This window comes from Lepisosteus platostomus, chromosome 1, assembly GCF_059453375.1.
Source record: "Lepisosteus platostomus isolate fLepPlt1 chromosome 1, fLepPlt1.hap1, whole genome shotgun sequence".
NCBI classification, from domain to species: Eukaryota; Metazoa; Chordata; class Actinopteri; order Semionotiformes; family Lepisosteidae; genus Lepisosteus; species Lepisosteus platostomus.
Genome location: NC_142611.1, coordinates 68,304,137 through 68,329,433, shown reverse-complemented (window position 1 = coordinate 68,329,433; position 25,297 = coordinate 68,304,137). Strand labels below are relative to the sequence as shown.

At 47.1% G+C, this 25,297-nt stretch overlaps 1 protein-coding gene across 2 annotated transcripts in view; it reads right to left on the bottom strand.

Moving 5' to 3' along the window:
* Positions 1–247: 247 nt before the first annotated feature.
* Positions 248–25,297, bottom strand: part of LOC148678579 (inactive dipeptidyl peptidase 10) — a 47,603-nt gene continuing 22,553 nt past the window's right edge. For both annotated transcript variants that reach the window (XM_088634343.1, XM_088634352.1), the window contains exons 6-26: positions 21,260–21,312; positions 19,574–19,655; positions 19,099–19,219; positions 18,303–18,457; positions 16,808–16,905; positions 16,223–16,346; positions 15,636–15,677; positions 14,742–14,849; positions 13,673–13,764; positions 13,213–13,260; positions 10,465–10,583; positions 8,051–8,098; positions 7,409–7,507; positions 7,254–7,320; positions 6,333–6,527; positions 5,848–5,902; positions 5,428–5,527; positions 4,857–4,915; positions 4,188–4,260; positions 3,613–3,686; positions 248–2,937 (exon numbers count right to left, since the gene is read on the bottom strand). In XM_088634343.1, the coding sequence (XP_088490469.1) occupies positions 2,800–2,937; positions 3,613–3,686; positions 4,188–4,260; positions 4,857–4,915; positions 5,428–5,527; positions 5,848–5,902; positions 6,333–6,527; positions 7,254–7,320; positions 7,409–7,507; positions 8,051–8,098; positions 10,465–10,583; positions 13,213–13,260; positions 13,673–13,764; positions 14,742–14,849; positions 15,636–15,677; positions 16,223–16,346; positions 16,808–16,905; positions 18,303–18,457; positions 19,099–19,219; positions 19,574–19,655; positions 21,260–21,312 (1,950 nt within the window). In that variant the 3' untranslated portion in view covers positions 248–2,799. The remainder of the gene's footprint in view (positions 2,938–3,612; positions 3,687–4,187; positions 4,261–4,856; positions 4,916–5,427; positions 5,528–5,847; positions 5,903–6,332; positions 6,528–7,253; positions 7,321–7,408; positions 7,508–8,050; positions 8,099–10,464; positions 10,584–13,212; positions 13,261–13,672; positions 13,765–14,741; positions 14,850–15,635; positions 15,678–16,222; positions 16,347–16,807; positions 16,906–18,302; positions 18,458–19,098; positions 19,220–19,573; positions 19,656–21,259; positions 21,313–25,297) is intronic.

Here is a 25,297-nt window from a genome sequence, read left to right as displayed (position 1 = left end):
GACTCCTTAAAAACATTCTGGCCTCAGTCAGTGAATGGAAAGGTAGTTTGCACACGTGTTTCAGGAATGGTAGTTGCTCAAGGCGGTCCCACCTCACCCACAGCAGAACACACTGGCACTCTTCGCTTGCCATTTAGGGTTTCATTATAGAGCAGGGAGAAATCAAGTTATACTCGATTTTGCAGTATTTATTTTTTTATTCAAAAAAGTTGTAACTACAGTTTAAACAGAAAAGATCACAGATATAAAAATTAGAACTCACACTTTATTGAAAGATAAAATTCAGGAGCATTATCATTATCGTTACTATCAAAGCAAGGTCATTCCAGTATGGTTGAACTCATGCACAGGGCCTCCAGAAGTCTCCAGAGCTCAGTGTGGGCTGATAAGGAGGTGTCAGGCTCCCGGGACCCCCAAATCACAATCCTGTAATCTAGTGTAAAAGTTTTTCACCATTAGGCAACACCTCTCCACCATCATCAAACACGAATATTGTTTTACAATAATAAATAAACTGATGTTTTTTATCGTTCTCTTCTAGACTGGTGGTGCAAAAGGTCCCAGTGTCTGCAGGTTTACATTCCATTCCACTGTTTAGTTTAACAATTGTTCTAATTGCACCAATCAAACACTTGTCAGGGGTCTTCAGCTGTCGGCTCTTTAAAGAGAGCCAGAAAACCCGCTGGACTCTGGCCTTAAAGGACTGTAGCTTTGTACCTCTGATGTAGCCTGGCCTGGGTCAGTGCTCAGTGTGCAGCCCTTCCATTGAACTCCATTGCAGAATCTGGATTCAACCAGCGTGTCCACACCTAAGCCCAATTCTGCCCTTTTTTTTTAAAGAAAAAAAAAAGCTTGCGGAATAAAGAGCGGTATCTGGTTCAGCAGTCTATTGGGGAAAAAAAAACATTGGGATTCCTCACCAAACCCCTAATCCTATGACAGGAAGCTGGAATGAATGGGAAATCTTGACCCCTGACCCCTGGAGCTGAGTGAGTGCCCTATTTGTGCAGCACTGGCCTCAGGCTGGTGGAGCTGTGTGGTCTCTTCTTCCGAGGGGACGTGGGCAGTCGTGACTGGGGGGCGCGCTGTGGCAGACTCATGCAAACTCGTAATGGTGAGTATTGTTTCATTCCAGCTGGGCATGATGGACAATCACCTCAGCTCTTGGAAAAAGAAGCTACAGCATAGACGTGAATCTATATGAACCTGGAGTCAAGCCATTTGATATCCCAAGGTGAGTTTCTTGCATCGCTTAAAAACTACAAACACTGGCACAATGCATATTGGATTTCCTTAAGTGAAAATATAAGGCAGTGATGGTCAAATGGCCATGTGGCTAAGGACATATTTACACCATCTGACCTGTCAGTTCAGCTGTTTTCAAAACAGCTCAAGCTTAAGACTTCAAGTCTTACTCTGACTATAATTAACTTTCATAAACAATAAAAATTTACAAAATCCTGCACCGCAGCCAAATCCTATGAGGGTGTACTAAGAAGCATGCTGACTGCACTCTCCTTAAGCATTCATTGTACATGTAAGATAAAACCATTGCTAATAATACTGGCCAATTGAAATGGTCATTAACCTCAGCAAACTTGCAGTTTCAACAACAGCTGGATTGTGGTACCATATTTAAATCAGATTAGTTTTCTCCCTATTTTTAATTTCATACCTTTTTTACATTCTACCAATGTATGTCCCTCATCTATCTCCATTTCTTTGTCATTGTCTCAGTACCTTGCTAAAAGCCTTCAGAGCCTTGCACAGATTTAATTGGGTTCTTCATCCCCATAAAACTACGCAAATAAGCTTGTGACAAACATCCCTGGACAGAGACATTGTCCGTGGACGTCCAATAGTCTCCCATTATTGTCAGGCCATGTTCTCGAAACTTCACAAAACTGCTGGACACGCAGTCGCCTGTTTGTAAAGAATTCAGAAATCGCTCTGCAGAATAGTGTTAAGTGTACAGGCTAAATATGACATTTACACAATCAAGGACATTATCACATACTGAAGCTAAAGATGTCTTAGCAATTTTAAAGTGGCTACCCAGAATTTAAATACCAGTTACTGCAGAAAAAAACACCAGCAGTCATGCAGAACATGTAACATAGAGTCAAGGAATAAATTGGAAAATGCAAGTTATTTTTTTACTTTTGAAGCTAATGAGGTACTATTCTGAGACTTATTTCCTAAATGCAATTATGCAATTTGTTTGTCAGGCATCAAGCAATTAAAAACAGCAATCAAATATTGCTTTCTTTACAAAAAAAAGAGTATAGCAGTAGATATGCTACACAGAAGTGAAATTCACTCCTAACTCTCTCTCTTTCTCTCTCTCTCTGTTGCAAAACTCATACCTCTTCTCTGCTTTGGCAAGAGGTAGATTAGTATTGATATTCGTGCAAGAATTCATTTTTTTATATTTTCTTTGTTCATTAAAAAATGCCTCCCAAAAAGCTGCCTGATGGTCTTAGATGTTGTGGGTTGCAGTCCCCTCCCCCCAAGCACCCCCCATCCCTCCAGACTGGACTCGGCTCTTTCTCACAAAAAACTGTGGCCGGAAGCGCTAACATGGGCAGGGAGGTTCCGGGGGCTCTGGCCCAGTCCGGGCCCGTCAGCGCCGCCGTTCCACCACAACTGGTACAGACGCACGCGCACAGACACACGGGAAACCCAGAGTCAGATCCTGAGACATGAGTGGAATGATGAGCAGCATCAGCTGGTTTTCCTCCAAAACATGGGAGCACTGGTTCGACACAGGCAATGTGGTCCGGGCCGGTCCAGCAGGGGTCAGTACTCGTCCTCCGGCCCCTCGGAAGACCTCCTCCGCGGGTTGTGCAGGCAGCTGCCGATGTAGCGGGTCACTGTCCTCTGGAAATGCTGGACGCTGCGCTCGTCCCTCAGGGTGTGGCCCTCGTCGGGGTAGATCTGCAGAGACAACGGGACAAATGAGGCCGATTAATTTCAACACCTTTCCCATTTCAAAACAACAACACTGTTCCCCCCCCCCCCCCACTGATAGCTGATGTGTGGTGAGCGTACTGTGAGCACTCTGGCTGCTGGTGCACCATTCAAGGGTGGCTACACTGGTGGTGGTGGAAGGGAGTCCCCATTACCTGTAAAGTGCTTTGAGTTCAGGGTCCAGAAATGTGCTGTATTATTATTATTATAATACCGGCAGGAGAAGGTAATGATAATAATGACTTGAGCACTTCTCTGATGCCTCCAGCCTGCCATAATCGATTGAGATTGAGTTTGAGCGCTAGCAGGAAATCAAGGGTACCCCAACTGACTCGAAAACCACTCTGTCTTAGCCTGGGCGCCGCCTACTCGGAGCAGCTGCTTGGGGCACAGCAGTCAAGCAACTGGGTAACAACACAGCCCTGGTTCAAACTGCCCACGTATCCCGTACTAATGAAGTCATGAAGACCGTGAGAGGTCTAGGCTTGTTTGTGGACTGTGCCCTTTCAGGTGACTGACTCCCTGTGTGTTACCCTAAACTAGTTACTCAACTCGCTGGTCCTTCAGAGGAGTAAGAAAGGGGGAGATCCTGGGGGAAATGACTCTGCAGGATCACAAGACCAGGTGGGTCAACCTGCATACCTGCAGGGAGTAGTTTGCGTCCACCATCACCAGGCTGCTGAGGAGCTCTGCGGTGTGCTGGAAGTGGACCTGGGCTGCAGACGCAGAGACAGACGGAGATGCATCCAATCAGAGCTCACAGTTACTGCAGAGCGCAACACTGAACACCAGAGGCCTTAGGTTTATCTGGAAGCACACCCAGAAAATGAGCTCTTATGCCAAGCATCCCCTTAGTGCTCTTGGTATCCTTGTCGGGACAAGAGCCATTACCATGCACACAGACAGGAAATTAAGTTAGTTAAGGATCAGGGTTACAATTAGGGTGTCAATACTTTTACTCAGATTTACTGTGGTCCACGGCACTGGTAACAAAAGGGAGAAGTCATTTTGGTTAGATGGCATCACCACGCACAAGGCAAGAGGCACCGCCGGACCATGACAACACAGCACATTTGACAGGAAAAACCAGCACAAAAGCGAATCACAGATGGGATGTGAAAGCGCCTGTTCGCGTGGCCAGGTCAGTGCGCTCCAGCATCTTTCAAAAGAACACACTCCCGCACCGCGAGAGCCCAGCCAAGTCGCAGTCTCCTTACCGTCGGCCGTGCCGTGGAGCAGCAGGAAGTGTTCGCCCTTCAGCTTGTGAACTTCCCCCAGCAGAGAGGCCACCTGGGCAGGGAGAGAGGAGGAGAGCCACACCAGTGTGATAGTGTACGACCGGGCCCTCCTGTCCAGCACCGACACGCATTTAATACCACTGTGTGACTGGAATATTTCTATAATGGGCTTCATCTCTCTGTTCTCCCCCCTCCCACACTGATAGCTGGTGTGTGGAGAGCAGACTGGTGCACTCTGGCTGCTGTTGTGTCATCCAGGTGGTTCAGTGGAGTCCCCATTACCTGTAAAGCGTTTTGAGTAGGGTGTCCAGAAAAGCACTATATGAGTGTAATGATTATTATTATTTAAATATCAGTTATGAACCCAAGATTGGAATAATGCTGTTGATAGTGACCTGGTGGCCTTCATTAAACCATGAATGAATGTGCTTTGTGAAAACTGCTTTTAGAAGTGCCATAGAAAATATAGTTTATTTTTAAAATGAATGCATAAACTGTATTGAAATGCATGTACTGTAACAAAGAGGCTCATTCATAGTGCATTTTCGGGCTGGCGCGGTGTGTGTTGTGTGTGTGAACACGCCTGGAGGGGCTATCACGACGTGTGCACGTGTCCGTGGATCTGCTCGGGACACAGCTGGCACTCACAGAGTAGGAGCTCTCCTCCTTGGCTGGCAGCCCCAGGTAGCGTTCTGAAAATGCCGCACCTGCAGACACACGAGAGGGGGAGAGAGAGTCTGAGCGACGGACGCGTGTCCACACTTCCTCACAGAAACACCATCTGAGTGACCAATTTGCATAACTTACAAACGTCAGCTCAATATCATGGGCTTGGATTATTCCTCATTGCTATTTTCTATGCTGAGTAACTATTGCAGCAAAAATGGTTTATCTTCTGGGTTTTGGACTATTAATTAGATGATGGTCACTTTGAACTTAAGACACTACTGAAGCCCTGTCTAAGTGCTTAAACAAGATACTTTACCTTATTTGCCCTCATTCCAATCTGCTTTTTAAATAGGTTTTCAATGGATAGAACACAATCCTTGTGCTCTTATCACACTCTAGATAAGAGATAACAAACTCTGGCCCAGGTCACGTCAGCCTGTGAAAGTGACCTTTAACTCAACAGTGTTGAGTCTGCGTTGTAAGCTAGGACAAAAGCTCCTGATTTGTCAGAACAGCCTCTCTGTGAAAGAAGGGGAATCTGTGGACCTACTGTAGAACCGGAAGTCTGTGATCGGCGCCACTGCTGCCACACATTTAAACCGCTGCTCTGTCGCTGCCAGCATCTTCAGGGTTAAATACCCACCGAAGCCCTGAAATAAGAGCCGTCTGTTAAGACACTGCGTTGCCCTGCCTGCAGATCTCACACGGACACACAAGAGTGCTGGGGAGAGCACAGAGAAGCAGGACAAGTCAACGCCGAGGGGAAGCCAGAAATGTGCAAGTGGCATGGGAATAGAATATCAAATACTAAGGGGGTCCAGCTAAAAAAAAAAACCCATCCCCCTGGCCAGGTCAGGTCAGATCTCTGATGGGAAACTCCAGTCGTTGGAGATCACCGTACTAGACCTCACGGTGGGGAAATGTTCTAAGGGTCCTGGCTTGGGGGAGCAAGCTCGTGTTTCTGAAGTACCTTCCCGTACAGAGCGATTCGTCTCTGGTCGATGTAAGGCCGCTGTATCAGCCACCTGCAACAACAAAGGGACAGAATCTTAGATTTCACAGCTCTCTTCCCAGCTATTCATCCACAGGGGTGAGCTGCTAATACAGTTAACCGATTTTCCCTTAATAAGACGTGCAGAACCTCCCATTCACACCTCCAGCAAAGCAGCAATGTGATGTTGCATAAACCCGATGTTGAGATCGGGATGATTTCCCGATAGGATCTCCAGGATGTTACATGAACCAGATGTAACAGCAGAACTGCCGATTTAATAGCTAGATTAAACTATTTACAAGGAGGGATGGTTTTGAACATATTGGATGATTTTAAAATGTATTTTGGTTTTTGTCCGTTTGCATTGGAATAAGCATTTAAAAAAACAACTGTCTGATGGAATAAAACTCAATGGAAATTTCCGACGGTCACAGTGGCACCCCCCTCCTTGTCGTACTCACTCCACGGCTCTCAGCTGATCCTTGACCTGCAGGGAGCCCAGGCTGTAGGGATCGAGCGCATGTGACCTTTGCCCTCTGCTTCCGTCGCTCTTGCCGTCCACCCAAGCCAGCGCCACGCCCAGAGAGCTAGACAGCGAGGTCACCCAGTCCAGAGTGAACTGCTCCGTCGCTGACTGGCTGCCTGGTCTCCCGTCCCTGATGGAAACATTCAAGTGAAGGTCAACGAGCTGCCCAGCCACGTGGTTGAGGCTGATAACCTGGCTGCTTTGAAGAAACAGCTGGATGTGATCCTGGGATCAATCAGCTACTGATTCCCAGCTAGGCTGCTTGGAGCTTGTATGTTCTCCCCGTGTTTGCATGGGATTCCTGCTGGTGCCCTGCTTTCCTCCCACAGTCCAAAGACATACTGGCAGGGGCTGGGATTGGCTTCTGGGAAAACGCCCACGGTGCGAGTGTGTGCGTGTCTGCGTTTGTGTGGCGGTGTTTGCTCTGCGATGGACTGGTGTCCCATCCGGTGTGGCCCCCTGCCTCGAGCCCATTGCTTGCTGGGATAGACTCCGGCTCCCCTCTGCCCCTCGATCGGAGGAAGTGGTTGAGAAAATGGATGGATGGGATGAGAGCCCTCCTCTCTGTTGCAAACATTCTTGTGTTCTTACGAAGCCAAGAGAGAGAGAGAGGGATCTCAACAAGGATACAGACGTGGAAGAGACGGCAGGAAATGCAGGAGAGCAAGAACAGCCAGAGGACCTGCGTTCACCGGAAACACCTTCCAGACAGGAAGATGGGAGTGTAATCGCAAACCACTCTGATGCCTGGGATTCAGCTGCCTGCGGTGAAGGGGGACGCTCAGGTTCGGCTAAGGGGCACGTCAAGACACCCGACGTGCCCGAAGCTCCCCGCCGGTGGGCCGCGGAGACTTACACCAGGAGGAGCAGGGGGTGCAGGTTCCCCTTGTACCCCGCGGGCAGAGCCAGCTTCAGCTGCAGGTCTGGAAGGGAAGGAGAGCGGCCGTGAGGCAGGCGTCCCGGCCGGCAGTCGGCAGGCGTGCAGGTCAGGGGGCGCGCCGTTTCCGTTACCGTGTCCGTCGGCCGGGACGGTCTCGAACTCGGTCACCGGGAGCCGCTTGCCCTCCAAGGCCTCTTCCAGCTGCCCGTTCTCTTCCAGGACTAAGTATCCTGCCGGCACAGAGCCACGCAGGGACAGCGGTAAGACCAGGGCCCGGAGATCGGGGGCCATGCTCCTGGGAGGCTGCACAAACTGCTTCCTTGCAGTGAATAACCCGCATGTCAAGTCAGAACTGACCCGACCTATTTACATACTATTACTGTCAGGTGTTTAATCAACGTGTGTATAGACACTCAACGCTTTGCCATTTTTTAAATAAACCTTTCAGTACATTTATGAGGCATACTAATTGCCGCGCCCCCTTTACTTTGTCTTTGTAGGCTGTTAAAGAGCTTTAGGGTTACACAGTATAATTTACGCCATACACCGCTGCACCGACAGATAAGTGGACAAACACCGCCCTCTAGCGGTAGACGGATGTATACTCCACAGTGCAAACAATTCTATCAGGGTTAACAAGCATTGTACATAAAATCACAACATTTTCAAATCAGCACGTAAAGGGTTGGGGGGGCTAAAATGGCTTAAAATGTTCCCAGAATGCCTGGGCCAGTCTAGTTCTCCCCAGAAGCCCCCACTCCTGCTGTACTCACTGTGGGGCTTGTCTGTGCTGTGAACACTCACTCTAGGAACGCCGGGCCCTGCAGGGAGAACACAGACGTGGTACAACACAGCAGCCTCACATAAGGGTCCAAGCCATGCCCAACACATTGAGATTTTACATTGAGAGTAATGGCTACATGGACACACAGTTTTCATTGTATTCAGCATACTGCACTACTTGGACATAATGTATTGCATACACACCTCGCAGCTCTATTTATATTGAGCTCTGTCTGAGTTTATTTTATTCCATTTCTATTGCCCTATTATGTATTATGATGAAACCTTATTTTGTAACTTTAATTTTGTGATTTGTACATTTCATTGCCAGCAACTACTGCTGCACGCTGTATTGTTGTGCATTTGATAAATAAACTTCGATTGGCAGAGCAGTGGCACTGTGGCTAAGGAGCTGCGCCTGTGGCTGGACAGTTGCTGGTTCAAATCCCAATGGCCGGCAGAGGAATCCTACTCCATTGGGCCCCTGAGCAAAGCCCTTAACCCCAGCTACTCCAGGAGTTGCTGGGTATGCAAAAAGACAAATTCCTAATATAAGAAATTGTATATGGCTAATAAAGTGATCTCTGATTGATTGATTTCCATGATGAAGCAGTAGGATGTTCTTTTTTCCTCACCCAATCCCTAAGAGTCCCCAGGCCCACTTTGTTACTGTTGCCAGGAAACTCATAACCAAAACTGACGACTTAGAGATTTGACACAAGCCTACACCTCATCCGCTAATGAGATGTAGTTTCAAGGCAGAGCAAGTCTTCGATAAAAAAAACTAAGCACGCCCCAGGTGCATCACAGGTTTCCCACATTCCTGCGACTGTGGACCTATGCTGACTCGGTTTTCTCTGGGGTTGAGAAGCCGTGCCAGTTTCAGTCTGGAACGGTTGGTTCTCCTGCGTGTGGATTCCTTCGAAGGGGCAGCCAGCTGCTCAGCTGGGACAGGGTTCTGAAATGCGCCCTCCTTCGCAGATCCCAGCTGCCTGAGGCTCAGGAGACCCGACAGCACCGACTGCCTGCATCTCAGTCCTTCTTATTGGAAGGGAAAGGATGCTTCGAAAATGCCGCAGCGCTGTGGCCAAACTGGTTCAGTTCAATGTCTTTCTTTTCATTTAACGTAGAAATAGAAAACCGTGGAACTGCACTAGCTTGGGACACAATCCAGGAGCTCTTTCAGAACTCATTTTGAATCTATTTCGATGAGAAATGAATGTACTTCCCGCACTATCTGAAATCAATACTGCTGCAAATGACAAAATGTTCCAATATTGTACAAGGACGTAGTCTTTCCGAGAGACACAAGATTGCTTTATTCTCAGGGAAAACACATGCTGAGAAATTTTAAAGAAACACACATGCAAATCACCACATATTAAGCACAAAGGGGCATTTTATATGTGTGTTATTAGACCTATCAAATGGCTAACATCTGACCTTGAACCTTTGTGAAGTTTCTGTCATCAAGCCCACAAAGGTGCTTTTTTTAACACTTTTTAAAAACATTTTCACTGTCGAAAAAACATCAGCAGGCCATAGAGCAATTCCAAGTTATTTTATGTTAATCATCTCCTCTATTACCGAATGAAGGCTCTGTCATTGGGTCTGACCTGGACCCCTTGGAGGTAGTGGCTGAGAGGAGAATGATGTCCAAACTAGAGGCCATCATGGACAACTTCTCCCATCCCCTCTATGACAGGCTTGCAGGAATGAAGAGCACGTTCAGCAATAGACTGATTCATCCACAGTGCGACAGGGAGCGCTGCAGGAGGTCATTCTTGCCTTCTGCCATAAGACTGTACAACGCATCCACCTTGCGTCTGGGCAGAGGCACCATTGACAGTGACCTGTTTCTGGACTGAACGCATCTACACATCTACTGCTACATCTGTTCTCTTTCTTTTTCTTTTTCTTTTTCCCGTTTACAACCATTTTTTGTGCAATATATGCCAGGGACCTGTGCAATACATTTATATTTATATCTATATTTACATCTATATTTATATTCATATGTGTGATACGATTTTTCTGTGTACTGTTCTGTTCTAGTTTGTTCTTTGTGTGTCCGGACTGTGAGTAACTCTTGTATTGTATTGTATGTATTGTACTATTATTATATAATTCGTTACACTGTGGCTGTGTTGTGTGTGTTAAGCTGCTGTTGCACTGCAATTTCCCTCACGGGATCAATAAAGTATCTATCTATCTTATAAAGAATGAAATGCACTTGTACCTGTCATTAGTGAGTAGGCTTGTTTTGGGTTGAACTAAAAAGGCAGAGCTGGTGCAAAGAATCTGAAAGAAGCTGCAAGGGTTAAAGGCAACAGTGTGCTCAGATACAAAGTGCCTGGGCGGACAGTGGCAGCGCCTCGGGTTCGAGGCTCAGTGCCCAGCCCACCTTGACAGAGCAGGACGAAGCTGGTTTTCTGGGGACTGAAGCTCGCCCCGAAGAAGGTGCAGTTGGGAAGGAGGTCGCAGGTCAGGCAGCGCCGCTGGAAGACGCCGGTGATGTCCGCGCTGTTGGGGGGAGAAGGGGAAGAGAAGAGAGGGTTCAGATCCAAGTCTGCGGAAAGCACACCACAGAAGGAGCAGGCTGGACACTGAAGTGTTGATCTTTCACTGAAAATGTGACTTCCCGGCCCAAGGAAGTGCTGAATTCCACCAGGGTCCTAATACACAGAAAGTACTAATAAAAAATGTAAAAAAAATAATACTCTTGACTTTGTCTCGTTAAAATAAAAAAAAACAGCAGAAAAAAGAATAATGCATCACTCTAATAAGCAGGGGAAGCTGCAGTCCCCTTTCGTTTTCATTAAAGCCACAGCAGACAAATATTATTGCTCTACAGGCTGCACTCGCTGTGGGAGGTATTGGCGCCTGACAAAGGAGGGTGTTGATTCCCTGTAATTACCATCACTCTGCATCTATCCTCCCCCTCGCGGCGTTGTTCTCATGAATAAGCAATGAATCGAGCCACCACACTGCGAGGGGGAGGAAACGGTGGGGAGTGAGCCCTGATCATGAGGGCGTCTCGGGGGGGGACTCGCTGAGCGAACACCGCCCCCGGCGAGGGAGGAGACGGCCAGGGGGCTCTGGCAGGGCAGGGAGGTCAAAGACTGGAAACACTGGTCTCTCGACAGGAGGAGGGAGTCCAGTTTTCTCTGAGGTCTAAAGTCTGTAGCTTTACGGCTGTGCTTCGATGATTACAATAAAAGAGAACACTGTCAGCCTCACGTATCAGCACTGCATTGCTTTGTTTCCTGATGGTGACTCATTCAAAGACCCCGAAGTCAGAATAACCCCCCACCTCATAAAGCACTCATGCCGTAATCTGGTTTCGCTCTTAAATTGTCTCGGAAGATTTATAGTCATAACAGTGTGAAAATATTGCCAACGTCTATAATTAATTAACCCTGCTGCACACATACACAAAAATGACTTTTTTCTTCCTCAAAAAGAAGGGGGCTGCAGCGGATGGTGCCTTATCATTGCTGTGGGCCTGACATTGTTTAAAAGCAATCGCAAAGCCACGCGCTGAGTTCAGCAGATCATGATCCTCCTGCGAAGTGTACCACAGATGGGGAGCGGAATTGGAGCCGACAGCTATAATAATTACACGTGGCGTTTTCAGCGTGAAAGCAGAGATGATGTATTATAAGGCACCACAAAGGAGTCTGATAAATTACCAGTGTGCGTTTAAGCAAAGCCTCTGGCGAGCAGGAATTATTGGTGTGATTGGGCATCAGGGATTCTTTGCTGGCTGGTGGATGGTGAGGAGTGCAGTTGAGTTACGGTGCAGAGGGCCCAGGGTCTCTGAGCAGGCAGAGCTGACACTAGATCAGCATGTCAAATGCTCAGTGAAACACAATCTCCTGCACAGCAGCACCTGGATTTCCGCTGAATGTCAGGAAGTAGTACCTTGTCAGAACGCTGCACAGGTACAGAAATGTCAGGCATGGAACGTACAGTACATACAGCGACTCACGCTTCATATCGATTGACAGTAATGTACTGTGCAGCCATGATTGAAGATCCAACGACCCTTCACTGCTCTGACATTCCAGTACCAGTTTCTGACAAGCGGCGACACATTCACATTCAAAGCGCTTGTCAGATGTAATTCACACACCTGTGTTCAAACACGGTCCACTGCCAGACACCGACAGGCATCCCCTGTTGCGTTTTGGACGACAGTAAGTTCAAACTGTACCGTACAAGGCTCTAATGAGACCAAAATAAGTCTTATAATATAATAAGCTCTAATAAGTGCCAAAAAAGGTGGTGCTGCTCTGGAGGCATTCCAGAGAAGAGCAGACCGATACATTCCCCGTGCGTAATAGCTGTGCCAATGCCGTTAATCAACAGGCTATTGCCCAGGGTCCTCCCAGGCTCGTTTGCTCCGTGACTACCCAGCTAAGAACCTCGCCTGCCTTATTTTGGAAACTCAGTGATATGAAAGCCATATCATCCTGCAACTCACAGTTGGCAGTTCACTGAAGCTCAGCAGGTGTGAGCCTGGTCAGTATCAGGATGGGAGACCATCTAGGAAAAACTAAGGTTGCTGCTGGAAGAGGTGTTATTGGGACCAGTAAGGGGCGCTCACCCTGTGGTCTGTGTGGATCTTGAGTCTTGAACAGGGAAGATTACAAGGGGACCTGACACAAATATTTAAAATCCTCCAGGGTGCTGACACGGTCAACCCAAACTCAACAGTGAAGAATCAACTTAGACTCAATGAAACAATAACCAGAGGCCAAAAGTAGAAACTCCATGGAGCCGCATGTATATCTGAGAACAGGTTGCACTTCTTCTCCCAAAGGGTGGTGGGAGTGTGGAACAGGGAGCCGGCCATGTTGTTGAAGACGATATCCTGTCTTCATTCGAGAAACGGCTGGATGAGATTCTCAGATTCTTTAGTTATTTATAAACCAAACTTGCTAGATGGGATAAGTGGGCTCTCGCTTGTAACATTTCGTGCGTGCATGCCATTTTCACGATAAAAAAGGTTCTGTGCACCTACGATAAGCACTGGGCAAATGCTGTCATTTTTTTGCAAATGTTTGCAGTGCACTCCAAGAAAAAGCAATGACAAAGCTGTCAAAGTCGCTATCTGTTAAAACAAACAGGGGCAGAATCTCGGGCTCACCTGTACAGATGCCTGCTGCGCTTGGACGCCTCTGTGCTCAGGAAGTATCTGTAAAAGACCAAGGTGGACCACTGTGATTACACTAATGTTCCCAAAAATGACCTTGCACGGCACTACTTCGACAACGCAATTCAGCTACTTTAAACAGGGCATACCCAAGGAGCTCAGTTTTGGTCCAGGCTGGCTGATGTACAGTACATGATCTCCCCACTCTTAGGTCTGTATTATTCAGTCCTCATTGTTTTTAAAATGCACTGCAGGCTCCTAATGAGCTCAGCTCACTACTAAAAACCTTATACCATCACAAGGTGAAGGCAACATAAGCATCAGCACACCCAGCAGCTCCAGAGCAGATTCTGAACTGGCCTGCTCCCAGGCGTCAGGACAGTACTGTCCATCCCAACGGTTATGCCCCGTGTCTCTGTCTGGTAAGATGCTCCTTGGAAGGAGAATCCCGTACATTTTCCCCCCCTCCTCATCCAGGGCGCAGAGAGACGTCACGTCCCAGTTTCCGGAGGTCAGGAATCGAGACGGGGTGGAGGGCACCGCTGGCTGCAGCGAGGAGGAGAGAGAGGATCATGAGATTAAGATGGTACTAGGATTGGCACCTGTCCAGGTTTTGCCAGGACTGTGCCCATTTTGAAGTGGCGGCCCAGTGAAATCTCTAATACTTCCCAGGACATTACATGTTGGATCCTTGATACAACGTTTATCATCCTTCAATAACAATGTCTATGCTTGTCAGTCTCCCCTGTTCCTGAATTGTGAACTATTCTTCTACCCATGAGAAGAAATCGCAAACTCATTTGTTAGCAGACGCCCACCTTTATTGCCACACGAGGTTAGTTCTTGCATTTGACTGGCTGTACAAAGCTGTAAAAGCCAATCAGCTTGGCCAAATGATGTTAGTTTCACAACAATACATTTCTATATTTTATAAAAAGAGGGCTGGCTGAAGCAACAGCCATTACATCAGCTTAAATTTAGGTAAGAACTACAGTAGAAAAGTGTAGACACCTTTACACTGGGCATATACAGTAACTAATGATTTTTCTCATGTAAAAAAATGATGTCCTGTTTTTTGTCAGAAGTCAGACTTGAGCTTTCTACCTTGTGCATGTCAAAGACTCTCTCTGTCCACTGCGATTGTTTTATAGTATAATTTGGTTAAAGTGGACCTTTTTAAAAGTGCAAGGAATTTCATGCATTACAAGCCTGGCATCAGAAGAGCACAGCTGAGTTAAACCAGGGCTCCCAGGTGAAAGTGCATAGCATTAAAACACTCCCACTGCAGCAGGGCACCAAGCCTGTATTTCAGAACAGTACTCAGTTCGGCTGTATGATAGAGCAAAACCGTTAGAAAGCTGTGGTGATCTGTGTACTGACTGACAGGAAGGATGCAGAGGGCTGTCTTCTACAGATCAGAGGAGGGACAGTGCTGTGTGCCCACCTTTAATTTTATCAAGGATTTTACACTGTGCACTATGTCAGCTGACAGCGAGGCCTGACACTGTACAGCGGGCACCTACCTGGGCTGCCAGCGTGGCAACGTGGCGAAATTCGCCACGGGCCCCCTGCTTGGCTGGCAGGGTAAGGTAGAAGATGGAGCCATCCTGGGAGAAGAGTGGCGCCTCCTGCTGGAATGCAAGATGTACAGTAACAGAAAAAATGAAACGGGAACATACAGTATAGATTCCACTATATTTGTATTTTAAGAAATGTCTCTACACAATACTCAGTGTCTCTGATCAGTGATTTTCTTACCAATAATTCCACATACAGGTCAGAACCACAGTGCATTTCCAACAGTAATGTGGAAACTCTTAGGAATGATCTGATATTCTAATGTCTGCTGTCAGTATAAATAAGAAATCTATTCTCTGGGTCAAGCAATGAGACACTTTCTGTTCACAGCAGTGTGTACAAATCTATGAAAACCCCCTGGAATTGTATTAACTGCATCATGTCAATGTAGCACATAACCAATTAACGTAAAATATTGAAAGGGAAGAAGTTGCATAATTGTGTATTTGAAAACAAGCCACAATTTTTTAGAACCGTGGAGTCTTCACAAAACATATTACATATCGAGCAGACATTTTGGTCAACGCTGCTATTCCATTTGGGAATAAAAAGCTGATAGAGCAAAGTTTCCAGAAAGGTAATGACTCCACATGCACTTCCAGGAAATGTGCTTGGGTTTTTTGAATGAGTTTCATTAGATGAGTTTGCAGAATAAAAGTCTCTATATGAAATGAATGTATTTTGGCGTGCGAACTCAAAAAGTGATGAATCTTGAGGTGTCTGAATGCATTTTCTCTGTGTTGGAACTCAGTCAGATGTCACAGATTGGACCGCCTCCTGAAGGCCCCTTCGATCAGGAGCGCATCAGGCTCTGGGCTGGAGCGATAAAGGCAAGATACCTGTGCTGGGCCTTGCCAGACATCCACAGCAGATTTGTATTTCTGAAGAAGAATGAGAGAAAATGGAAAGCAGCTAATTAATTTTAAAAATAGCCATTGTTTTACATAATCCATTCTCCCATCCATTTTCTAACTGGATGGAAGTTATCCAATACGGAGGAGCCAGGGCCTATTCCAGCAAGCAAAGGGTGCAAGGCAGGGTACACCTTGGATGGGACGCCAGTCCAAAGCAGGGTACACAGACACAAATATACACACACCAGGGCCAGTTTTCTCAGATGCTAAATTAACCCAACAATACATCTTTGGACCGTGGGAGGAAACTGGAGCACCCAAAGTAAACCCTCGTGAATACCAAGAGAACATGCAAACTCCACACAGACAGAACACCAGGAACCAAGCCCAGGGCCCTAGTTCTGCAAGGCAGCAATGCCAACCACTGTGCTGCTATGCCACTCATTATACATCATGATAATAACAATTTATCATTTGGCAGACTGAAGCACTGGGCAGAAACTAGAGGGGTGAACTATGGCAACAACAGCTGGTTGATCTCCAAACAGTGTTACTGAACTCTGACATCTCACCTCTAAGCATGCCCCTGTGGTGGCCTCGCACACGGTGAGCACTGATTGGTTCTGGGGCCGGTTCAGCCATCGCACGGCCAATCGGGTGCTGCTAACCCAGGTCACCATGGAGATGTAGTACTCCCTGCCAGCAAACACAAACACAACAGGTCCCACAGTGCACTTCTTTACTATTCCAAATTGTTTTAATCCATATCGTTAATATACTAATCAACGTGTGTACCAGCGCTGTTTGTGAGATTTTAGAGGATTTTCTGTGTGCGTCTGCTTACACACAGAGCATTTTACTCATCTTGCCAGGCAAAGCAACAGGAAATATAAAATCTGTACTTAAGGAATATAGTTCTCTGACTTATTACTTTATTTCTGAGCAGAACGGAAAGCAGAAAGGGATATTTGGTACAGCTGCAGGGTACACACTCTATGAACATTTTCTGAGGTAAAGTGTGGCTTCGTCAGAGGTGACTGTACAGCAACAGGAAGAACTAAGACAAGAGTGCTGACGTGGACCAATGACCAATAAGCCTCCATAAAGTCCTGCATCTTTGTTGTCCAGCAGGAGAGGTGATGGTAGTGGCTGTGTACCTGGCTCTGATGGAGTCTGGAGGGATCATCTCCAGGGTGTGAGCAGGGCCGTACAGATTCACCACGAACAGACCGACCGAGGGGATGGGGGACCCAGCCTGGAACAAGGCACACACACATGTGCGTATGAACAAACACAGCTCCTCAACAACAGCACACATGACGTTACTTTGATCTGCGTCCGTGGTGGAGGAAGTAGGCCGTTACTAAATGTGCTTTGTGACACTTTCAGATGAAAAGCACAAATAAAGTGCATGTGATTGATTCATTGATTAGGACAACAGTGTTAAAGCCCCCTGCTCTTTATACAATTTATGCTGCTGTATTTTAATGATGTGCTATTTAGCCTTCACTGTGGCTGAATAGCCAGAGATTTTGACATTCACCAGGCTTTATGACACTTTCAGTAGATAACGGAACACATCACCTTTGCTGTAGCACTTGGTATTCAGACATGATGCCAATCAAGGCAGCAACCCAGGTTTATGGAAACTGTTACACTGTTCAATGAAAAATGTCTAGTGTTGTGCATCTGCATAATGTATTGTTCTAAGAAAGTATTTCTAGTTCCACACGTGCAGGCGCATTCCAGACAGGGAAAAGTCCCTATGGGCCTGTTGAGTTCAAACGGCCAAGGGCCCTTCTCAGGGAGCTCAACTTGCAGCTTAATGCAGCCAGCTGACCACTGAGATTAATTCACTGTGTGAACACTTAAATGTCTGTTAAATAGATTAATTATAGTTCTGCGATTCCACGGAAGTATGTTTTTCTTTATCCTAACTGCCATTACATAATACATTTTATTTCATTTTATATAGTGCCTTTAAAAGTAACTTCTCAAAGCATTTTACTATAAGAGGGAAAAAAGTTAAGACAAGGAGAAGAGATAACAAAATGAGCACAACTGAGAACAAGGGTTTGGAATGCTTGTTCCAAGAAGAAGATGCAAGGTGCAGACACAGACCTGATTAGGTACAAGCCCCTATGAAGAAAAAGGTTTAGCCATAGTGTGCCAGAACGCTCCCCACACACCAGCTATCGGTGGGGAGAAGAGCAGAGTAAATGAAGCCAATTCATAGATTAGGCCATGATTAGTAAGGGCCAATAGGAAATTTGGCCCAATGTAGATGGGCTTAGGGGAATGAACAGGAGACCAGTGTTGTGAATGTAACACAGATCTGGATAGATGACTGATGCACCTTCTTTCAGACAACACAACACGTTCGCAAGCATCTAGCCAATGATGCACAGCCCAATTCCCCACACCCATCATCACACGCACCGCACTGCTCCCTTAAAAGTAAGCACACACAGTCAGTCAAGCCTGGGGAAGAAAATCGATCTCCTGGCTCTTGTGCACTCCAAGAGAAAGCTTTACAAAATCAGCCACTCAGGTGCCCAGGAATTGTGAGCATTCTTTCCTCGTTTACAGTTATTTAACATTTCACCTACCAGCTGTCTGCAGCCAAAAGCCTCTTCCTTAAGCTGCTCTCACCTTAGGGTAAGGATAGTAGATGTTGGCTGGGTACACTCCACCTAGGAACTGAGGTATTTCCATTGTGGGCGTGGCAGAGTTGTTGATCGTTAGGTAGGCTAGCCGCGCCCCGTCACCTGACCACCAGTGGGCGGGGTATGTCAGAAGAACCTCCTCTGTGGACAAGCAATCAGGAGCAAGCAGGAACAGGAAACTAGTGAGACCACTGGGCTAGCTTTTCTCTTTACTGAGTAAATATAATGGAAAAGAGTTTCAGAAACAAATTGAATGCACAGATAAATACTGAGCTTTACAGATTTTTTCCATCATTTACAGATCTTCAAAGCAGTAACTAGAAGTGTTCAGCTATACTGTATAAGTTTCTTAATTAAATCACAGAGCTCTGCTTTAATGATGATGATGAAAGAGGCTCAAAGGTTTATTTAGGAATAAATAATTACTCTCATTATTGCAAGAGTTTAGTTACTGTACAGTGCCTGTTACATGAACAGTGATCTGCTTTTAAATTTGACAAATGAAAACACTTCAAGAATGGCAAATGGGAGAATAATCTACACATTTATATTAAAAAGAGAGCCATTTAAATTACACTGGGAAGCTGATAGAGCAATGAACCAGGTAGCCGACACACTGTTTATTCTCCAAGGAAAATGAAATCAGTCTGGCCGATAATCGATTTGGCTGCTGGAACAGGATACAATTAAAGCCAATGACTCCAATAATGAATAAATGACAAGAGGTGGCAGCACTGTAAATAAAATCCAATACCCCCACAATAACTGAGAGATATCCTCACCCTCGTAGAGCCAGTCAGACACTCCATTGACGACCAGCCCCTCCCTGCCAGTGGAAGTGAGCCGCAGGGCGCTACTGGATACATCCAGCTGATAGTAGATGTTGTTCTCAAAGACATACACCTGGTAACCAACGAGAGGCCTGGGAATCAAGAGCTTATACACTTCCTTACACTAAGTGTTGTGGGGGTCTGGAACAAGCTGAGAAACAACAAAGGTGAAGCTGACATCAGAGAATACTTTAAGACGTGTCAGGAATAGATCAAGCTATTAATTGTCTATTAACACCCAATCAGAGCTCTGTCATTTGTCACCTTTATGGGGTTAAGTTAAACATCCTTTGATTGAGAGGGCGGTAACAGAGATAAAGAGCAACAGAGGCACTGAGGAAGCTACATGCAGAGGCAACGCAGTGACTGAGAGAGGAAAGCAGTGGGACAGACAGACCTGTGAGGGCAGACTCACTCATTCACTCACCAGCTGGTTCCCCTGGGGTCCCCAGGCAGCAAACTGCAGAACAGAGGGCTTCACCTCTGGGGGGTTGAGCTCAGAGATCTCCCTGCAACAAAAAGACAGATGGCATTCATGGGCATGAGGGAGAGGCGCTTGTTACAGGTCTCTGAGGGAACGCAGGTGACATTCACTCCACGGTTCCTTTACAGTTGTAGCCCTAGGACAGGGATGGCAAGTCCAACTCCTGGAGAGCCGTCGCTCTTCTGGTTTTTGATACAACCCGAGTTGTCAATTAAGCAATTAGCCTCATCGTTTTATTACTTAGACATGTACAGGATGTTTCTCAGGAAGTATTTTTTTCCTTTTGACAACTTATTCACTTCATTAAAAGTGTGGTTGCTTTCAAAACTCTTCGGAGTCAGGGCAGAAATAGTACAGTGATGCAGTCAATTAAAATAGTTAGACCCACTATGTCACTGAGGGCTCAGGTGGAACAAAACCAGGAAGACACTGATCCCTCCAGGAGTCTGACACCCCTATTCTAGGACATCAAAGCAGGACCACACTGGCCTCTGGCTTGTATTTCCACCTTCTACCCTCGGCCAATCAGTCACTCAATCAGTCGCTTTAATGGACTTAATTATTTAAATGAAATGGTTAGTGATACAGTGGGGTCTTAAACACTTGGGAGGCCAGTCTCTTCTGGTTCATCAGATAATCACGCCAAATCCAGCAGGCAGGACCCATGTTGACCAAAAGCCAGAAAACACTATAAGCAGTGTTCCAATCTCTGGGCTAATTGCTATCAGGCTCCAAGATCATTATATCCAGGGTGCATATTGAAAGAAATGAACATGCAAATAACTCTGTTTCATCACAGCCCTGCCATGTTGCAGCTGACATGTGAACAGGACACAAGTTATCTGCTTTTCGGTTTGGCCCGTTACACATGCTTTTCCTCCTTTTCCTCTTTTGCGGTCTCCATGTGGAATGTCATGTGCCATGCCCACTGATGCTTCTGTCAGCAAATAGCTCCCATACAGGTAAATTCTCCCTAGAAATCTCCCAAGGAAATGGCACAGGGAGGTGGATCGCTGGTGTGCCAGCTCTGCTTGTGCAGCAATTAAATGCTTCCCCCCAGATGCAGATGCAGATTACAATTAGTTTTCAAAGCAATCTGTCCAGGAATGGTTAGTGAACAGCATTAAAACAATGATTAAAAGGGAAACCATGCGAAACAGGAAAAGCAGAATGAAGGGTGGATGAGAGGAGAGGGTCCATTAATGCCAACAGTATTGCCAACCTTAGGGGACATGTGTGAAGATGGGTTCAAAGGTCAAAGACCGCAGGTGGAATTGTGTGGTAAAAAGGACTGCAATGGTAGGTTATGCAGGGGTCACACTGGGCAACACCTTGAACTGCACTCAAATCATTTTAGCAGCTTGTTACTGTTCTATTAGCTGAAGACAATCTTCATTCAGACACTTACCTGAACAGTACGGGGGCTCTAGATCTTTAAAAATTACTACTGTACTTTGTGACACAAGACACTCATTCTGACATGCCATTTTATTCTCCAAATGGGCTAAAAGTTCATTGCAAGCAGTCACAGGCAGGTGTGAGACTTCAGCCCTTAAAACAAAACCAGCATTTCATCTCTCTGACAGCTCTGCATGCCAAGTGCCAAGGCCAAGCCCTTAGTCCACCTACCCTGTGCCCACATTGTAGATGGCATAGGAGGCTGTGAAGGACTGTGAGTACACCTGCAGAGGCAGAGCACATGGGCGCAATTACAAAACCCGGCACAAGTAGGCTCTGGCCTCAGAGGAGTTTTCCACAGTGAATCTGCAAGGCAGGTTTGAGCTCAGGTCTCATTGTCCTCGGACATTTACCCAGCATTTACCTTGCTTCCACGGTTTGACTGGATTAGTGTCGCCATGCACGCTTTACCACAGTTAACCACGAATCCAGTTCACGAGCAGCAGCGATTCCAACTTGTTCAAGAAGCAGCTCCTGTGTTCCTCTGAGCTCAACAGTTTCACACATCCATTCCCACCCATTCCCAGGTCGGCTTCGAACCCGAGACACATCGGAGCAAACAACACCTGCTGGAGGCCTGAGTAACCGCACTGCTTCAACATGTGCACTAGTGATGTGTGGGTCAGCTTTTTTTTTACCCACACCCGCCCGCGGTTGTGAGAAACGAACCTGCACCCGCCCAGCCCGATTTAAAGTGATAAAAGTACTGACCCAAACCCGGTCCGAACCCGCTCCGTTAGAAATCACAGCGAACAACTGCTTTTTTTTTTTACCCGCACCCGCCAGCGGTGGTGAGAACTGAACCTGCACCTGCCCAACCCGATCTAATTTTTTTTTTTAAACCGGGCGTGAGTCAACCCGCGCATCACTAACGTGCACACACATGCCATTGTCTTACCACACACTAACCTTAACCTTCACAAGCTACTACCCCTTCATCTGGACAGAACCCAAGGATGAGCAATGAAAATCCCAAAATGATCCAACGCAGTCCCCCCTACTTGAGCAGGGGTGGCCAGTCCTATGCCAGGAGATTCATTTTACTCACTAAAGCAGGCGATGTTTTTCAAGAAAGTAGTTTAGAGATCATTTGAAGTGAAAGTAGCAGGGACTTCTGTATCATGAGGACCACAGCTGGCCGTTCTAGGCCTTGTTAAAGAAATTGTTAAAGAAATTGACTTACTAAACATCCGGCCTTTCCAATTCTTTACAAACGGGTGACTCAGGGGGGGGCCTGGGATATCTGCTGGACTGTGACTGGACTAGAGATGGGGGTCTTCCTCATTAAGGGAGGTGGCCAAGTGGGTGAGCTGAGGCTGGTAGGGAATCAAAGCTTTGTACTTTCTTGTTAGGAATGCATTGCTTTGCCATTCACCACCTTCACCCCCCATTAACTCAGGGCTCTGAGTTACAAAGTGGTGCAGAGAGCTATACAGTATAAGAATGAAGGGGAGGACAGTTGGATTAATGGAAACTCTTCGGGATTTTAGCTGTTTTTTTATAGATGACCATGAATAATTAATGACTATTAAACTACACCATGAAGCCTCTGTAATGAAATAGTGGCAGCCTGCTCTGACCATGTAAATGACCTAACACAGTACTAGCCACCTCACAGATGAATCGTGTGTATCATCACGCAGACTCATGCGGCAAGAGAACGAACCAAACAATATATACTGGCCACTCACTGGTCCTGCTTGTGTGTGTGTGTGACAGTCATGGTTCCGCGCGGGGTCGTGCCCCCCGCCGCCCGTTCCGGCCCCCAAAGCTGGGGCGCGAACCCGGGTCTCCGGCGTAACGCAACAGGGCACCAACCGCGCGAGCTAAAGGAGACCTCCCCCGGCCCAGGCAGCTGAGGACCCTGCTACGCGCAGTGAGGGTGCTGACGTCACCACACCAGCTCGCTACATGTGTACAGCCCAAGCAGTGATCCCCAAACTGAAGGCAGCTGCCACCGCTATAAGTGAAAAGCTAGAGAGTGTCACGCCCTCTGCAGCCAGAGGGCGCTCCTTCTCTGTCCTGTCCCTAGTTTCCGGTCTGCTGTCCTTCCTGTCCCTCTCTTTCCCTTGGGCTATATATTTCCGGGTCTTGCACTCTGTCCTGGCTCAGCATTGACATTCGGATGTCTTGAGACCCGCCTAGCACCAGGGCGCCCCACGTCCGCTCCCTGAGGGCATAGGTTTCTATACAGCATTCCTGAACTTTTTGCACTAATGAGCCCGGGTCTTTTTCCCGTCTCGCCGCTACGCATATGGGTCTTTTTCCGCTCTCCTGCTCCCCACGGTTAGTCACCTTGGACATCCGTGACAGAGAGTCCACAAGCCACACAGATGTGATTTTTGTCCTACTCCGAGTCTCTAATGAGATTCTGTGATTGTGCTGCCTCTTATTTTATGGTTCATGGGGTTCCCTGCTGCGATTCCCACAGGCTACTTAAGTGTGAGGTGACGGGCTCTGCGCTCGATAGGGGACACGTGCTCGTGACGGTTCAGCGCCGGGTTGTCATCAGCGAGCTGACGGCCCGGAGAATCCAGCCCGCTGTGGCCTGCAGGCCCGGGCTGGAAGTTCCCAGCCTGTCGCGTTTTGCTGGATTAAAAACGTGGGTTTGAACAGGCTTGAGTGTGACAGCGGAGAACTTTGCCAGCCTGATTTCTCGCTAGGTTGAGCTGAGAGCCTGTTAATTCACATCGATCCCCATGGATTCTCTTAATGGTTAATGGGGTGGAGGGCGTCTGCGGGGCTGTCAGGGGCTGTGCTGCTGCAGAGGGAGATTTGGGGGGACTTTGGCTTCAGCTCACCAGTTCTCTCACGCCCTGGTTAACTGGGAACATGGCTAAGTCATCACACACATTTAATCAATCAGTCAGTCAATCAAGCAGAGGAGCAAAAAAAGCCTCTGCGGTAATTGCCTGCGCTCGTTATGGGCCGTCATTGATTCCCCATCATTAGAGAAACGACAGTGCCCGATTATGCAGAAGGTGCATTATTGAGAGGCAGACCTGGCTGGCAGCTGTCCGGCCGCCGCGAGAGAGAAGGAGGGGCGGATGGATGGGGGAATGAGTGTCGGCCTCCAGGGGTCAGTGACAGGACGGCCAGCACGCATCATCAGCACTTCTGCTAATTGGCTCTCTTTAGAGGCTGTCAAGAGAGCCAGGGCTCACTCATAACTCCGCGTTATGAAGATACGAGAGCAGTGGGGGAGGGAGGAAATGGTCAGGAGAAGGTAACGGTGGATTTTTATTCATTTGATGGGAACTTTGAGCCTCCCTGATGTGTTTGAACATGCCTGCTCTCCTCCAGGGCCAGAAGGTGAGCTGTAACCCAGGGCTCTCAAACTTGGCTCCAGGAGGGCCTGGTGTTTTCCGCGGTTTGATCCCCCGGTTCTCTTGATTACACAGTTGGTGTAATTACTGATCTGCCAAATTGTAGCACTCCTAGCTGAGCTTCAGGGTGTGTTATAGATCACAGTACTTGTGATGAGCCAAATGTTTAGAATAAATGAACAAAAGACCTTAAGAAATATATATATGTTTAAATAAGGAAATACATCCATCCATTTTCAAAATGCTTTATCCGATACATAGTTGCAGGGGAGCCGGAGTCTATGGCAAGCAACAGGCGAAGGGCAGGATACACCTTGGACGGGATGCCAGTCCATCACAGGGCGCGCACACACACTCACACCAGTATGCCTTTGCACTGCGGAAGGAAACTGGAACTCCCACAGGAAACCCACATGAACATGGGGAGAGCACTCAAACTCCATGCAGAGAGCACCCCAGGAAATGAACCCAGGGCCCCAGCACCAGAAATATTAAAGGAAATATGACTTCCTTTTAAACTGAGGACAATATTTAGGCTATCGTTTTTAATTGACTACTGAGTTTTGAGCAAAAACCCGAAGAGTTCGGTTCAGTGTATTTGTCATATGCACAAGTGCATTGAAATGCACACTACAGGAAGAGGAAGCTTGATGTACCTGAACTAAGCAGAGACTCAGGCACTTCTTCTTTAGTGAAAGAGGGGGGCAGTGTGCACTAGCAGTTCGGGATGTGGGCAGACCACTGGAAGGTCAATGTCTGTTCAGGCCAGCGGTATGGACACTGTTGTTGTATCCCTGAGCACAGCAGGGTATTCCAACCTGTCACTGGAATGTGAGTTTGACATCACTGGAAATTACATGTGGCCTTCACTCGGCTCCTGCCG